Source organism: Anopheles coustani, chromosome 2 (genome assembly GCF_943734705.1).
Source record: "Anopheles coustani chromosome 2, idAnoCousDA_361_x.2, whole genome shotgun sequence".
Lineage (NCBI taxonomy): Eukaryota > Metazoa > Arthropoda > Insecta > Diptera > Culicidae > Anopheles > Anopheles coustani.
Window position 1 is genome coordinate 43,386,197 of NC_071289.1, and position 17,373 is coordinate 43,403,569.

General features: G+C 40.8%; 1 protein-coding gene across 1 annotated transcript in view; it reads right to left on the reverse strand.

Moving 5' to 3' along the window:
• The window catches only part of LOC131267109 (tyrosine-protein kinase Dnt-like), a 67,022-nt gene extending 60,929 nt beyond the window's left edge, over positions 1-6,093 (reverse strand). Inside the window, exon 1 of the mRNA XM_058269885.1 lies at positions 5,985-6,093. Within this exon, the coding sequence (XP_058125868.1) occupies positions 5,985-6,093 (109 nt within the window). The remainder of the gene's footprint in view (positions 1-5,984) is intronic.
• Positions 6,094-17,373: the final 11,280 nt, after the last annotated feature.

Sequence of the window (17,373 nt, forward strand, 5' to 3'; positions counted from 1 at the left end):
GAATTTAATTGTTTGCTAGAAAAGATGATCTACCCTCAAATTGAGTCATTATTCAACGGAGTCCAAACTATTGATCAAGAAAACCACAAAGAAGTAGGCCAAACGCACGCACAATTCAATAATGACAAATTCACGAGAAGAAACACGTTTGAAGAACTGAGAGAAAAAACAAGTTTAAAAGGTTAGGTGGGCTTAAAATAACCAACCCGAGCACGTGATAACTGCATCCAAATTCTGGTGTACAAGAACTACACCAGAGTGCAGTTGAAACGTAAAAAATATCTTCCATTCCTGCGCGCTTCACCACCGTGAATCGTAAAGAAACCATTAAAAGTATTATCTACATACAATTACCGAGCATTGAAAATAAGCATGTCTAAAGATTCCGAAGTCCACGTAATGCAAAGAATGATTGAAGGAAATCGGTTTTTAATTACTTTTTGACAGCACTGCACCATGCACCGGCATGCACCGTGCACAGAAGACTGGTCCTTTTACACGCGCCACGCGGTTCGACTTGGCATTGGAATCCAGTTGGATGTTCGGTCTACTAGTTCTGGGCTAAACAAAGATAAAATCATAGAAGATCGCGTAGCTCCTGCTCAGATCTTGCAACTAACTGTGATGCATATTTATTTCAACCAGCTGCTATACAAAAACCCAAAATTTTAAAAACCAATAGAACGAAATTTCCATTGCTGGCATATCTACGTTTTCAGAAGCACGTCATCATTACGAAGGTAGATGTATGGATGATACACGCATCAACTAGACAATCATAAACTTCTTCATCCAACGACTCTGTAATCATATATCCGGCAGCACGCTCTGAGGTGCATTATTTTGGCTGTTTTTTTTTTTTTTTGTAGGAGACTGTTTGGAAGCATTCTTCCTACGCGTACCCGTTGTGGTATGGCCCCGCACCATCGTACATCATTGCAAGTTAATGGAAAACTCCCGGTAGTAATTTCGTGGAATGGAAAATGGAGCCATAAAATATTCTAAGGTGCAGTGTAGCATTCCTACTTCAGATAAAAGTTTCAGGCTTCAGGGTAAGGTTTCGGCATAAAAACCACTCTTCTACAGCGGTAGCCGGCAATAAGCGGTTATGACAGACGGTCGATCATCACAAAAATTGGTCCCTCCGCAGTTTCTAACCCTTCGGCGGTTCGTCGCTGGGGATGACTCCAGACATCGGCAGACCAAACAAAACTCGTAAAAAGCAAACTATTTCTCCTCTGGGTATCCCAAATCATCACATTTGGACTGGGGGGCTCGGCACGGCTGTCCGGCATGTTGGTTGGTTGGTTTTGGGCAATAATTTTTCTGGTCATAATAGCCCCAAGATGGCTTCCAAAATATGCTACGAGAGACAGAACGGTGGCAAGTGTGGCAGAAGAGTTTCGATTATTGTCGACAAGTCGACGATTGTCTATCGACCATGTCAATCTTGAGAGGATGGAGGGGGGACGGATTGGGTAGATGATTCCCCATCGGTGATGCTTATCCTCCTCCAATGAGAAGTTGTGATGTGTTGGAAACGGATTTTCCGTTTCGTTTCCACCGTCATGTTTTGAGGGACGGCTCGCGTGGCCACAATTTTGTGTGACGTTAGTGTGCTACAATAAACTGACACATTTGTTACGATAATCCGGAACAGAATGCCCCGCAGCGATGGGTTCTATACCGTGGAGGAAAGTGCGGTAAGAATTTACGGTTATTTATACAACACCACACTCGTTCCTCCGAGAACAAAACGTGTAAAAGTATTTCTTTCCGTGGTTGATGTGAAGCTTGTCGCACACCACTACGAATGAGGGCGATAGCTCAATCGACGAGTGCGGAAAAATAGAAGCAACAACACCACGACCGCTTCAACAATCCTTCCGATGTCAGGAAAATGACTACATTCTCCATGTTGTTTTTCTTGGGGCTAGAAAAAGCAACAGTAATAAGCTTTTTGCAACAGTTCGGGGGTGCTCATGGCGCAGCGATAGCGCGAGGAAACACCACGCCACAGGTGTGGGATCGAATCTCGAGTCTGGCACCCCCCGGTATTACGACCGGCTGACCACCGATCTATAATATACCGTCTTTCGGTCACTAAAACTCTCTTCGGAGAGAGGCCTTGTCCCACTTGGGGATGTCGTGCCATATATAAAAAATAAGCTTTCATCATCCGGATATAAATGGTAATAGCAAGTGTTGAGTTATTACACCATAGAAATAACATCTTTAGAGCTGCTAGACTTTGTCATTGTTCTTTGTCTTTTGTTTTGTTTTCCTTCGCTTATGGTATGGTCAGACCACATTTCTCGGCCATTAACAAGCAAGCGTCTCGGTCATGTCCCACCGGATCGATCGCTATGTAACGAATTGAATTGATAATGTGTTGTTGCCGCCTTTCTCCATGTTTTCGTGAAACTTAGCAAATCTCGGCAACCGTTCTTAAAAAGGTCTTTCTGTTGTGAGTTGTAGGACTTGCTCAAAACACTTTGGAACAGAATAAAATACAAAATAAACTTTGTAACAAAAAGAGTAAGCGCAAATCAGCAGCAACAGCATGCTTAATTTAACATAAAGAGGAGAGAAAACCATTATGAACGCACCACAAAGGGATGATAAAGGAAAAACGGTGGCAATACACAGCCGTTGTGGACGCATTCTTAATTATTCCTGCGACAAACCATTCGCACTGAGATGTATCATTCGCAATCGGCACGATCGTCTTTCGGCAGGTCCTCGCTATGGTTGACATCTCGAAAATTTGACAGTTCTTCTGTCGTCGCGCCGACATTGGTCAGCATACATTGATTTTTTTTCCAGCATCTATCCTTCGGATCACGCAAAGAACGTATCGAGACTGGTTTGGGGTGAAGGTGGCGACGTGCATGTACGGAATTTAATTAGGACTGTTCATGGTTGGAATTCGTCAGATTTGTTCTTTTTCTTTCGACACTTTTTCTCGTTTCGCTAAAATTTGTTCCACGGTCCAAAAGATGGCAAAAGCTTTGATATTATTTTCCGATGTCGCCCTTCTAATATATTTTTTCCTTTTCCTTCCTTCACCGGAAAAATTTCTTTCTTACGTACGCCCAACCATTTCACATCAAAGACTGGGTACTCTGGCGTATGAGAGCGAGCTAGAGAGAATAAAAGATTTAGCCACGAATTGGTCATTCGAAATAACAGAAATGCGCCTTGGCCAAATGACAAAATCATCATATGCTACATTTTTTCCACTTTGGCTCCACGATGCGCACGGAATTCCGGAATGACAAAAATGGCTGTTGGGTGGACGTGCAAATTAAAATTCATACTACGAATTGTTGCGGACATTTTTCGAATGCAATTTTGATGGTCCTACGACGAGTCAAGTCATGTCACGTGAGGGGAAGTGGGAGTGTGGGGGTGATGGGCAATTAATGGAAGATGAAGCATCAAACGGAAGGAACGTTACAAATTTATTGCTTTTCTGACAGTTCAAAGATGCGGTAGTGAACACAAGGTTGGTATAATCGATTGGAGCTGGATTTTTGGGCTTTCAGCCGTAAAGTCAAAGAAACCAAAAAAGAATAAGGCACGCTCTGTTCATTGGATTCGAGCGTGTGAGATAAGATTTGTTCCGGTCCAGATCAATGTACAGCAGAAAGCGAAAGAAACTGACACTTGGCTCATGGCTCACGGTTTGATTGTTTTAGCATTAACATTACTTAATCATCTTCACGTTTGTTTACATCGGCATAAGCCTAAGTAAAAAACTGTTTGGATGGCGTAAAATATGTTGCTCATGCCGTTCCGGCGCCTTGAAATAAAACACCAACCTTATCTTACGGGCCAGAGTTCACAAGCCACTGCTTGATTCGTGATATTTCGAGTGGCACATCTTGTGTTAAACAACATATGAACTATCGTAGACAATTTGGCAGCATTGTCCTATATTGTTTTGCGTTGGAAGGAACAAATATTGTTTTGCGTTGGAAGGAAAACAAACTCTCAACTTTCCGTTAAACAGCATAAATGCTAACTTGTATTGTTCGATACATTCTAAACAAACTGACTACTACTTGACATGTCGAGACATTTTCCTAAACTGAAGTAGTAGCGGATCGAAAAAAGAGAAAAAAATAATGGAAAAAAACAAAAAGTCTAAAATGCAAAGGTGATGGATAGAGCAATGAAAAAACAAGTTTATCAAACGTTCGATAAGTTCTTGCACATAACGTAAATATATCCTTCTGCGTTATAGCAAGAAAAATGAGCAAGATTTAAGGGGGTAACTTTTTTTATTTTTTCCTAAACAACAGAAAAATAGTCCATGGTGATAGTGTAATCAAATCAAGACAGCAGTAATTGGGAAAAGGGAAATTTTAAAACTTTCGTAGGGATAACTAAACAAAAAGTTATGATAAGGGACAATTTCTTCCGGTATGCGAAGGCTGTGCATGCGTGTGTTCCCATGGGGAAGAAAGTAGTAGAAAGGATGTTGATGGTTCTGCTTACCGGTATGGTATGTTTTCAAAAACAGATTTTCGACGAATTTGTGGTGACAATGTGAGCCTATCGTGACTTCCTCCTTCCTTCATCCCCCAAAAAGGACCAATGATTCAATAAAGGCAAAAAGATAAACAAACACACGGAGTAGACGAAAAGGATTATTTTCACTAGAGAAGCAGGAGAAAGGTATTTTGGTTCCGGTGCTTCGGTAAAAATAGAGAAAAAGGGACACATTATTTGCCTCAAACTCATATGGAAGGGCTATCAGTGACGCAGTGATAATCATCGGAACCGCCCTCAGGTCCACGAGGTAACACAGGATACGAAAACGTAGGTTATGAAGCTACGGAGAGACGCTTAGGTCAACATGGCACCTGTCCTGCTATGGGTTCTTTCTGTTCGATTGGGTTTGGGGGATTGCGTGCAACCAAAACTTTCCAGGGTCTTGGTAAGTGAAGGGGGAAAAAAGGAAACACGTAACTTGGGCTACATAAACTTCAGGTAAGCGGAAACCGAAGATGGCAATGGAGTGGAAAGGAAGGCGTTGGGACAAACATTGATGAAAAGTCCTTTAATTGATTTATAACACGTAGCCCAGAAAAAGATTCCAGGTTTACTTGTTTTACCACAACGCTTTCTACACCTTACTCCTCCTTCTGACAGCCCCTGTTTTCCCTCCCGCCTGGTTCTAACAGCCGGATAGATAAGGAAGGAAAATTAGAGTTTTGCAGGTTCCCCAGCAAAATTGTAGACTCCATGGGATTTTCGAAAGAGAAGATTGGTGGATTTTTGTCCCGGTTTGATTGAAGCCTATAGATATAGAAACCCACGCCGATCGAGTAGATACACCACCCGGTGGTTTTCAATTTTTTTTTAAACCAATCCTCTTTCCATCCGGATGAAGTCGGATCAGCCTCGGAAAATTGTTCGGTCTCTGTTCCATCGAAAAAAGCCACGCAAAAGAAGACACTACACGCATTGAAGGATGCGTACAATGATTGAACATTTGTAGAGGAAACCGGAAGGAAAAATACTCGCAAAGAAGAAGCCTGGAGCAGGGAGGAATAGATTCATTACGAAAATATCATGGTTTCGGGCTAATGAATACAACTGAATCCAAGGATCAATGGGCGAAAGGAAAGGCAGAATAAGCGCATGCTGAAGAGCGGTTTCTAATCGGCCCTGAGAAAAGGATAATGATTAGCATTGAATAAACGTGTCGCCATCGTCAGATAACAGAACCATGAGCAGCATTTGGGCCGAAACTAAATCAGAAGCTGGTTGTCTTTTCACCCCCCAGAGGTGAGAAGGCGGATCCTTTTTCCATTAATTTTTACATTACAAAATACCGTCCTCCAAAAATCAACTAACAGGGAAACTTTACGGTGAACTTGAAATTGTATGCAGCGTATGTAAGCAAGAAGGTATTACAATGCACTTGGATCCTAATCCGACACATGAACGAGGAGGTGTGGAAACACTCTTACCTAATAATCTCTGGACTTCGACCTCGTTGAGGTACAGATTTAGATGAGCCCGACCGGTTGCCACCAGCAGAACCAGCAGTAATCCAACGTAAACACATAAATTTGTCATTTTGACGCGCGGGTTTAGACACTTTCTTCTTTCTATCTTGTTGCCCACCCAATTGCTGCCTCAGTTGTCTTCGTCGGCTGCACACTTTTCAACTTTCCTTTTCATTTTGGCTTTTCGCTTTGTCCTCTGCTAGCCTTTACTTCCCTTTGCTTTAGCGATATGCTTTGTTTTCGGTTCATGGATTGGGTTTGTTTATTCTTTGTTTCACTTGGTTTCTTGCTTCGTTTCTTCACTGCTTTCTTTTTCCACACTACTTCTGCGTTGTGTTGGGCACCCGGATTCGTACGACACGTAACACTTCATTACTCTTTTTATTTTTTGAACTCTGGACTTTTCAACGCGCAAAGACACGCGCAACAGGAAGATGTAAATACGCCTGGAATCTCTTTGCATGAACAAGACTATAAGCGAACCTGCGATATGACGAATTCCCTACACACAAGACACAAGAACGGAAGGGAATCTGAGACTCAACAAAGCAACAATTTGATTGGAAATTAACAAAACCTCACGACGGGCAATTTCCTTTTGTGTTCTTCTTTCGAGCCATAACTGACGTCAACTTGAACCACAACAAACTGGACTGATTTCGATCTTCCTGGTAGGAAGTTTAGATACTGCACTTCACCGTCCAGAATCTTTTCTGGGAATTGATACAACACTTATATACTTAATTGGTACAGCACTTTTTTCTTGGAATGCAAACAACGCTTCATTGTTTTCATTCAGCTTTGGCACATTTCACACATTTCCACTTCATAATTGCTGCTATGGTTCCACACAAAGTTGATTGTATTAACCCGTGTTGAAAACACAATCCAATAAAGAATTATTTTCTCTCAATTTCCACTAAATACTGCAAATCTGCAGCAGATGATTGCCGGTTGCGAGTTGCGCTCGACCAGAACAAGATGCACTTCATAAACGGCCAGCTGCGAAAACACGACACATCGCGACGAAGCGGATCAAAACACGTTGCACTACACGCACCACTGAAAACAACGAACTCACTCACACGACGGACGGGAGTAAACTGATCAGTTCATGTGCGTTCAACATCGCAAGAGCCATCAGTAGGAAAGAGGTGCAAATATCTCGTGCCGCATTTTCGAAAATACGTGCTGCGGGCGTTGTTTTCGCATGCCGGCCGGCTTGCTTCCTTTGTTTTTGTTTTCTATATAAAATAAAAATACTGGTAAAAGAGTAAATGAGGCCCCGGCCGCCATGTTTTCGATCGTGGCTACACCTCTTGTGGACGTTTAAACTGAATGTATGCAATTGGTGATACATTAATTCGTTAAATTCAACCTACGAGTATTTGAATCGTAGTGTGTACCGTTAATTTCGGCTACGCAATCAACCTAGGGGTGCGGTATGAGGGGGGCCCACGGGCCCCCCTTATTTCTCAAAACTATAACAAACTCTCTTTTTCGGTAGACCTAGCGCAGTCCGCTCGCTGCGCTCGCTGCGGGCGCGCCGCCGTTTCCAACTCATTTCTTCGACTAAACTCATTGTTTCATGCTGTCCATCATGTGTGGTATAGTTTAGTTACTAGTAACTTACAGTAACTTAACATGTAAAAGTATATTAACCCGCATTCAACCTCCACTGCGTGATTAGTTTAAACCGTTATGTTCTTTTAAGCGAACCGTTAGCGATCAAATATTTGAAAAGTATGCATGCGTCGCGCTTTGCATAGCTTCAGGCGCTTAATGTGAACCAGTAGGAAGAGGAGAATCTAGCCCGGGGCCTCATTTACTCTTTTACCGAGATTAGAGATCGGTGGCACGACGATGGAAAGAGGAGATGTCGGAAAATTGAATGGTGTCATGGTGGAAAAAATATAAATACATAACTCAAACAGAATCAGGTGCTGTGGGCTGGCAGGGAAATCTGCAAAATATGCTAAGATAATACTTGACGCGCTGCGTCTTCGGTAAGCAAAATTGTAAGTGTCCTAGAGGAGCTGGGAAAAATGTTGTCCGCAACCGGTACGGCAGTGGAGAAAACGGAGGAAATATGGGCTTTGTTCGCCGGTAATGGATGCCCATTTGTTACGTGTGCAAATTGTGCACAACGTCAGTGATGAAGGAAGGAAAGGCTTTTAGTTGAATATCGTGTCTGATAGTAGTGGAAACGTTTTATAAGCTTTTCCACACGTGAAAATGATAGCGGCAAGCATCACCTCAAAACCTTTCTTACGATTGTCTGGAGTTCTTGAAGGATGGATAATATGAAGCTAACAGTGATGGATGAAATCTTTTACTGTCTTTTAGTGGTGTTTTCTCATTGAATTCTCTCAAGACCAAACAATCCAACAAAACCCTCTCACTAATGTGGACGTTATCAGAAGTAAAAAGAGACCATGTGTTGCATCCAATAGCATGTTCATGGTATGGAGGCCTTGAACTACAATCATATAACATATTTCGGTAAAAGAGTAAATGAGGCCCCGGGCTAGATTCTCCTCTTCCTGCTGGTTCACATTAAGCGCCTGAAGCTATGCAAAGCGCGACACATGCATTCGTTTCGAATTTTTGAACGCTAACGGTTCGCTTAAAAGAACATAACGGTTTAAACTAATCACCCAGTGGAGGTTTAATGCGGGTCAATATACTTTTACATGTTAAGTTACGAGTAAGTAAACTATACCACACATGATGGACAGCATGAAACAATGAGTTTAGCCGAAGAAATGATTTGGAAACGGCGGCGCGCCCGCAGCGAGCGAAGCGAGCGGACTGCGCTAGGTCTACCGAAAAAGAGAGTTTGTTATAGTTTTGAGAAATAAGGGGGGCCCGTGGGCCCCCCTCATACCGCACCCCTAGGTTGATTGCGTAGCCGAAATTAACGGTACACACTACGGTTCAAATACTCGTAGGTTGAATTTAACGTATTAATGTATCACCAATTGCATACATTCAGTTTAAACGTCCACAAGAGGTGTACCCACGATCGAAAAAATGGCGGCCGGGGCCTCATTTACTCTTTTACCCTAATCTCTTATCTTAATCAATGGCTATCACATTCCGTGTCCGTGTCGTCTCAGTTATGATTTCGTACGACTCATTCGGGGTTTTTCCTTTTTTTTCCTTTGGTTTTGTAATTTAATTCACTTTCACTCCAGCTGTTACGCGTATTCTCCCGGCCGGTGGCCCACCAACTTAGCGCCGAACATAATCGTGAATTTGATGATTGATAAACCCGGTGCCCGGCTGCCGGAAGTGAACAGTGCGTGCTTCCCGCGAATGAAAGTGAGAAGTTGTTCTGTATTTTTTTTAGTCATCCCAAGGACAGGCTTAGAAAGAAGAACATTTTTTCGTAGCAATGGCGGGTTTCATGGTGGCGGTACTTTTGAACGAGGGTATGGCAGCGTGTTGAGTGCATTTCACGATTTGGACCTTTTTATGTTGCTGTGGAAAATCACGATTACCGAGCATTAACAGTTTCGTGACTTCCTGGAGATGATCCATAGCGTTGTCAATCAAGATCATGGGCTCGAGAATGAGTCTAAAAAATTGGTCCGATAATCGAATGCAACGATCAAACCAAAACGTTGACTTTGTATGCTAAGTAAGGCAATCGCTGTCCCTGCTCGAGGAAAAAGGGAGTCATTGAATTTGTGTTGCTTGCAGGGAGTTCGCTTTTTGCATGGCATGCTTTTCCATGCACCTACCCCCGGGTACGTTCGCCATTGCTAAGGTTTGGCTTTGACAACGATCAAAATGTTCTAAGTTTTTTCTTCTGCTCGTTTCTCGCTTGAATGTTTATTGTCTCCAAAAGAAAATGTCCTCGTGGGGCGCACGAGCAACGATCGTTGAACAGCCGAAGAGTCAGAATTGAGGGGAAGCAATGAGAAATAAGATAAAAAAAAGATAACCGTAATAAACCAACATGTGTTGTAACCACTGGTTCATTAAAATTTTAAATATTTGTTAAACGCTGTGGCGCATCGGCTGCGAATCCCACACTTTCAGCTGCCACATCCGGTCGAGTTCCGGTGTTTCTTACGGTATGGGTTTTCTCCCACAAGTTTTGTTTTTGTATCCTCTTTCCAAACCGGAGGAGAAAGTAATGAGCTGAATGTGCCACGAATGAAATCAAATGTTTAAGTCAACAGGAGCGGTAGGGTAGAACGAGAAAGTGAGAGTCATAATGAGGAGAAAATAAAGATCGAGGAAAGTGAAAAGAAACCACAAACAAAAAACATTCCGACGAGGGCGTAGGTCAATGATCACCCCGTAGACTGCAGCTGTGATGTCCTGGAACATTGACGTATGCAAAACGCGTTTATTTTTTTTTTATTATCCCGTCTTTTCTGGATGATGGACAGTAAAACAATTGCTGAAGATAAGTAACATTCTTCAATGCGACCGTAATAAAACTAAAATAAAAATAAAAGGGAATCGAGTATTACTATGCTGAAGACCCAAATTTGGTCATTGAATCATAAATAGCTTGCATATAAAAAAAAGAAAATCTCCTTACATTTAAAACATTTTTATCAAGCGCATGACATTTCTTGATTTTATTACGCTTCTCACCTGACGGCGTCAGCATGACAGTGCGTAGAAGATTTCTTCACGATAAGTTGACCTCAATTATATTCGTTCGCATGTTTTCCGTAGCTTTCCTTAAAAAACTTCAGAAGATGCGCAGATTAAAGAGATTGAGAGTAAGCAAACGTGTGCCCACCAAGAAAATGATGAATCTCCCCAGCCAAGCTCTCAACAAATAGCAACGATGTCCTCTCGTGTGCATTAAGCGTTTAGCTACCAGGATGGGAACGGAAACAACGAGGGGACGTGGGAGAAAAAGGGGGATCTGTGGACGGAACAAGGCGGAAAAATAAGGCCAAGTGGCACTGCAGGAGACAGGCCAAGCAAACAGTGGCATGAAATGTAAATCAAGGCACCGTGTGTGGCTTCATCAGATGCATCATTCCCCGGTTTGATGGCGACACACTAGGATTTGCATTTAGACAGAATATATATATTCTTCCTTCTTTCATGTTTTTCTTTCTTGAACAGCAGCAGCTTCCGTTCGTTCTTAGTGCAGGCTCTGAAGAACGATAAGCTTGCATAGTGCAAAGAGTCATGTACAATAGAAGGAAAACGTAAATGTCGTTGCAGAATAGATTTCATTCGAAAACATCAAAACACATGTTTCCGTTTTTTATGTCTTGAGTAGACCATCATGCCGGGTAAAAAGAACCGTGCAACTGGATTGACCTACTTTGTATACTAAGCAACATTTACTCCTGGGAAAAAGTGCCAGGTTTAAGAATGTTTCATGAACATCATATGAAAATTTGCCTGAAAACCCTTTCTAATTGTAAGCACGCGAGATAAATGCAAATATTTCTTAAACAGAACAATTTGTATACATTTTTATGAAAACATTTTGAAGTGAAATCTGTTCCCCATTTTTGAGAACCCATTTCCAATACATGTATTCCTTGCGGGCATTAGGCAGAAGCGTTAAACTTCTGTTTTTACGGAAAAGTTTATTTACCTAGCTCTCGATAACAATCGAATGAAACGAACTCGATCTCAAATCTCAATGGTTCTCGTTGACCTGTTAATTTGAGTCACAAATTGGGGAAAACCCCTCTTCCTACAAGATTTTTCTTTCCTACAGGTAAATTCAGGACGGATTTTCACAATAGAAGAGAGAAAACACCAACTTTCCAATCCATTCCCCACTTTACTTAACCCCAAAATCCCCAATCAAACTCGTGTTCGACTTTGCAAATTCGATTATCCTTCAAGCAAATAATTCTCAAGTTACATCTCACGAGAATAACTTCAACGGGGAAGAGTTTTCCGGCAATGTGGGTCAAAGTTTGTATGCTTGAATGATTCCTTCCAAGAAACCAGTTCCACCATCGAGCGATTGGGATTCATTTTAACACGTTATAACGCCGCGGCGTCGGTCTGCTCGGGCCGACAGAGCCCGTTGGGTAGGCCGGCGTTTCTACGAATCGCTGGCAGAACGGGAAGTAGTACAATTTGCGCGTAGCGCTTAACGTGTTAATTGATTTACAGAACACATTTTGCCCTCAGGCGAGACAAGCTGAAAAACTTAAACTTCCTCCGGTTTTGAGCTCCACTTGGAGAACTCGAGCCATACAACAAAAGGATTTTCGGTTGTTTTTCCTGATTCTAGGATAATGATAAAATGGAATATGAATATATGGAATATGCAATTGGTCACGGTGACTTGAGACTCGGAATCGCCTTTGTTGAGATTGCGAATCTGGCAAATGTTCCATTGTCACTTGTAGTACCATTAATGAAAAGGATCTGAACGACTCGGTTATGCGTTGCTTTTGATACAGTCGCACCTCTGAATTTTATTTAACTTTTTTTTTGCTGGATATTTTTTTACATGTTTCACAGCACTTAAAACATCCTACAATGGCTTCCAGTCTTCTTTTTTCTCATGCAATTCAAGCTCATGTTCTTGGTTATAATCGTCTCCGTCAACATTATTTCCATCAAATCGTGTATCAAGTGAGATGCTATTAGGAGAAATTTTAGTTTCTTTCCGACACGAGATCGTTTTTCATGAATTCCTTTTCTAAGGTGCAGAATACGTAACGCAAGCTCGATCAAACAAACTGAAGGCTCGTGCCATTGCAACAACGTATCAAGTGACGTATCAGGTTTCCTCTGGGGCTGCATGTGTGTACGAGAGCAGGAAACCGATTCGTTGCAGTTGGCTTTCCGACTCCCTACCAAACAAGTCGAATTGTATATGCTGTCCGAATAAGTGCGTTCGTGGGACTTTGTGCAGGTTGTGCATGTCCCCTTTTTCTCTATGCGTGTGGGTTGCCTGTGTGGGCAACGAAACACTTGAGACCCTCCTAAAGAACAAATTGGATTGTTTTGGAAACATGAATAGAGTGAATGGTTTATTTTTACCATATCCATTTTTTTCCATAGCGTTTGGAATGCACCGAACGAAAAATGGATGGCAAATGCTTCGAGCAAACCTCTAAAATGGCAGATTGTAAATATCAGTTTTCAGGTCAATTTATGCATTTCAAAAATTATAAATGAATTGTGGGACGTTTGGCCTTTAGAAGATTGTTTTTGACCTAGTTTAAATTTCCGTGTTCAGAAAGCAAGCGGCTGGAAACACTATCACACGATCGCCAATCTTCTCAAATCTGCATTCACACAAAGACCACGCCCACACAATAGATTCAATGCTTTTTATTGAGTGAATTAAACTAGTTTACTCTTTTTAATGACTCGGTTGGATGTGTTTGGTGTAATGCTAATGTTTATTTCCGACCCTAAATATTTACTTCAAAGTACGCGTGCCTTATTGGCATGGAGTGTGATTTAGGATGAGGTTTTAAATTCTTTGACTCAAGTCGACGAAACGAAGTATCTGTCATCACATTCAATGTTATCCACGGTAAAGTTCTATCAACTTTTCTATCATTGATGAAATATGTTTGGACCGAGATAAGCAAGGTATTGATGTCATGTGTAATCTATAAGCTATAAGTATTAAGACTGATGAAAAAGATACATGAAAGGAAGATAACGATGCATTTTTGTTGAAAACCTTGTTGCGCAAAATAAGGTCTAAAACGGGAATTGGATTTCAAAATGAAACAAAAACAAGTGATAGTTCTCTGATGTAATGTAAATGCATAAAGCGAAACATACAAATCATATTATCGATTCATTTAACTAAAAACTGAAACCAAAAACAGATTCTAACATGAAAGATAGTTATATCTAAAAGCTAGTACCCAAATACCCTAGTAAGTATCATACATAGGATTCTTTAACTTCCCTTCAATAGTTTGAGGTATGGGCGCACGATTCATAATGCGCCTAAACTCTTGAAGAATTCATTCTAAATTTTTCGCTCTCACTGCCGAATGTCAGCAAAAGTTAATTGATGTCTTTTCCGGGCGTTCACTGGTCACCAAAAATGCCGTGGGGTGAATCTCGAGGTCCAATGTGATGGCCCTAAGGGCCTGTTTGAATCCATTAACGAGGTATTGGGACGAAAATTGGTGGCAGTCCCGCGTTCTGATGTGTTTGCGTATCATTCAAAAAAGAGTTTGAATGATGTATGATTTCCCGAATTATCGGGGAAATCTAAGCGATCAAAATAGGTTCTCTAATCTGGGAGAGCATTGGACTCATAATTCATTTTGACATGACATGACAACTCTCATCAGCACATTGCTAAATGTCTAAAATCGGGCACTTTTCGGAATGAACGGATCAATCGACCGTTACCATAGCGAGCGATGACGAAGTGTGAATCATTTCCATTTCATACAACTCGTGCCATGGAGAATAATTTAAATAAAAAAATAAATTTTTAAAATCAAAATTTTTCCGTAAACGTACTAAAAAATAAAAAATAATGTATGTTAAATGAGATACACTGTGCCAATCGGTAAGTGGGACGGTCAAAAAAAGAACACTTGTCTGACTTTGCGATCAATTTTACGGTACTGAGAATTGATAACAATGAATTTCGCTTACCACATCTTCTTTGTCTATCTTTCTACGAAGCATGTGCAAAACGAGAGAGTAAAAATCGGTCACCAAGCGGCGCAATGATCGAAAAAGTGCAAAAGTCATAATTTTGCCAGCCAAACGTAAAGTTGGACACTTGCTTTTCAGGTTTAATACGTGGTTTGTTCAACAGTTTTCAGAAGTTTTTGATATTTAATGTTATTTCTGTTACATTCTATGACTGTTTATTGATACTTGACATCAGTTTTTTCTAACTTTATTGCACATTTCTGCTCAAATGTCTACCTATTGCTGTTTTGTTACCAATTTTTACTATACAATGTTTGTAACATAGTATACTGCACAATTTTGCTCAAATCTGCGATTGAAGTTTAAGCTGAAGACTCAGAAAGATTCTTCTGAACTTTGAGGCTGATTTAGAGTATTAACTTTTGTTTTATTCGTAGCTTATAGTTAGTATAGTTAACCTGGCGGAACTCTTAAACTTGGAATAGTCAAACTATATCAACAATATCTGTCATAATTGTGTTCATCATATGAACATTGTGATGCGTATCTATCGTACTTTAATTAAAAATAAGTTTTTCAGTTCACTCTGATCACATAAACACCTACAACATTAACAAATGACCTCCATGGTATAGGAGTTAAAACAACCATTTTTATAAACGCGTCAGCTCCGTTTTGTGTTAGAAAACTGTCTGCCTTTCTAACCAAAACTGTATATGTTTGCTTCGTATGTAAGTCACACTTACTGTGACGACAATTACCACATTAAATTAATGCATTTGAACGAAATAGGAAGAGTACCTTTCAACATAATTTAAAATCATCGTCTATAAAAGGTTTTGAAAAGTAAAGGCGTTGTTTGCGGGTTCTGCGGGTATGTTCTGGAAATAATTTGGAACATTCTAAATACTTTCATTGTTTTATTAAATTCTTCGACATCTGTAATAGAGGAAAAGCGTTCAATTCAGTTAGTTTTTTTTATGAATCTCACATCATCGTCCTTTAAGTTTATTGGAAGATGACCTATTTCACGTTATATTTTTGACAATATGAGCTTTTTTATCGATTGTTGGTGTATCGCAAAACAGTAACTTTGGTTAAATTGTTAAAACCAGATAACTTTCGGCATTTTTTATCGATTTATGTAGGTATTTATAGAGAAATCAAAATCCCATGGCATTTTGTCCAGCATGTCTAAGGTTCTGTTGGAAGGTCCACGTCGTAGGGCTGATCAGTCGCTTGAGCCTGAAACACAATCATGGAACGATTTAAGCGGCGCAATTGTTGTTCTAGCGGTCGAACCGATACAGTGTGGAACAGAGCTTCGTGTTATAAAATTGCAAAATTAAATCCTTGTACGTTTCAGTTTTCAACGATTTGCAAATAAAATCAAAAGTCAGTCAGTCAAAAATAATGATGTTTTGATCCACCAAAGTTGTGTGCCGCATATTTTAACGAAAACTACAAAAGTATAATAAATCGAATCATCCGAGTACTTCTAACGATGCCCAAGAGTCGTCTGCATCGGTGATAACGGTAATCGTCGTTTGACTTTCTGTAATTCAGCGCAGGTTTGAATGATATCAAGTTGGTGCATTGGTATGGCACACATTTTATGGGTCGATAGCATTTGTGCATCACTCTGACATTTGTCGCTTGAGCCAGGAAGACAATCATTAAGGGGCTCCATTGCCGTGACTAAAACAACCAAAGCGATAAAGTGCGGAACAGCGCATCGTGTTAAATGCAACGTGAACAGCAAAGTTAAATATTTGTGCGTCTCATTTTGAAAGTATCTTCTCTGGCTCACTTTAAATTGTATAAAGAATAATTTCGGCGATTGAAATGACATTGATTATGGGCCGACGACATTTGTACACAGCCTCGATTTTTTTTTGCAAATCGTTATTCGTAGAGAGTTTTCGGATACATGCTAGAAATTAAATAATACGGTCAAACTTGCACAAAATCAAGTTCAAGATACGTCATGTCATCAATTTTGCCCATATTAGCAAACGTTGGTCGGGTCAGGTAAACTTTCAGTAAACTTTCTGTTAAATGTGGTAAATAATTTGCGACACTTTCCGTTCAGGCTATATGGACCGAGGCGACTTATGTGTTCGTTCGATATCAATCCAAAGGGACTGACGCGGCCTGAACGGAAAGTTTACTAGAAGTCCTGAGGGATTGACATGGCAGTTTAAGTGTTGAAGAGGTTCATTCCTTATTTCATATGGTATGGTCATGGCATTCACTCATCATTAGGCATGAGGACCTTCCCAGTTAGTATATGCAAACAAGTTGCATATTCCAGCCAGCACCACGAGGAGGTTGGGATAGGATTTTGCTGACCAGCTGAAACGAAAAATGTTAGATTATTCTGATTTAAATTTGCTTTCCCCCACTTGGACGTCGTGGAATGTACATAGCGGAAGTAGAATACCCCACCTCTAACCACCTTTTAGCACGATGCGCAATGCTTTGAGTGAACTCATCCTACTTATAGGTTAGATCGCTGTAACTTGTATGGTATTGAGTGTTGCTGTTTTGTATATTTGTCCAAAGCAATGGAGAGAAGACAAAACCCTCTCAAGACGATGGCAGCATGATCACCGAGATGCATCCATCTTTCAATGGAGGCAACAAACTTGCACAAGCGAAAGCTTCAATTCTGTAGTCTAGGTACATAACTTGTCGACGAAGACCTAGATGAGCTCGGGAAAGAACAATTTCGATGAGTTCAAGAAACAAGAGA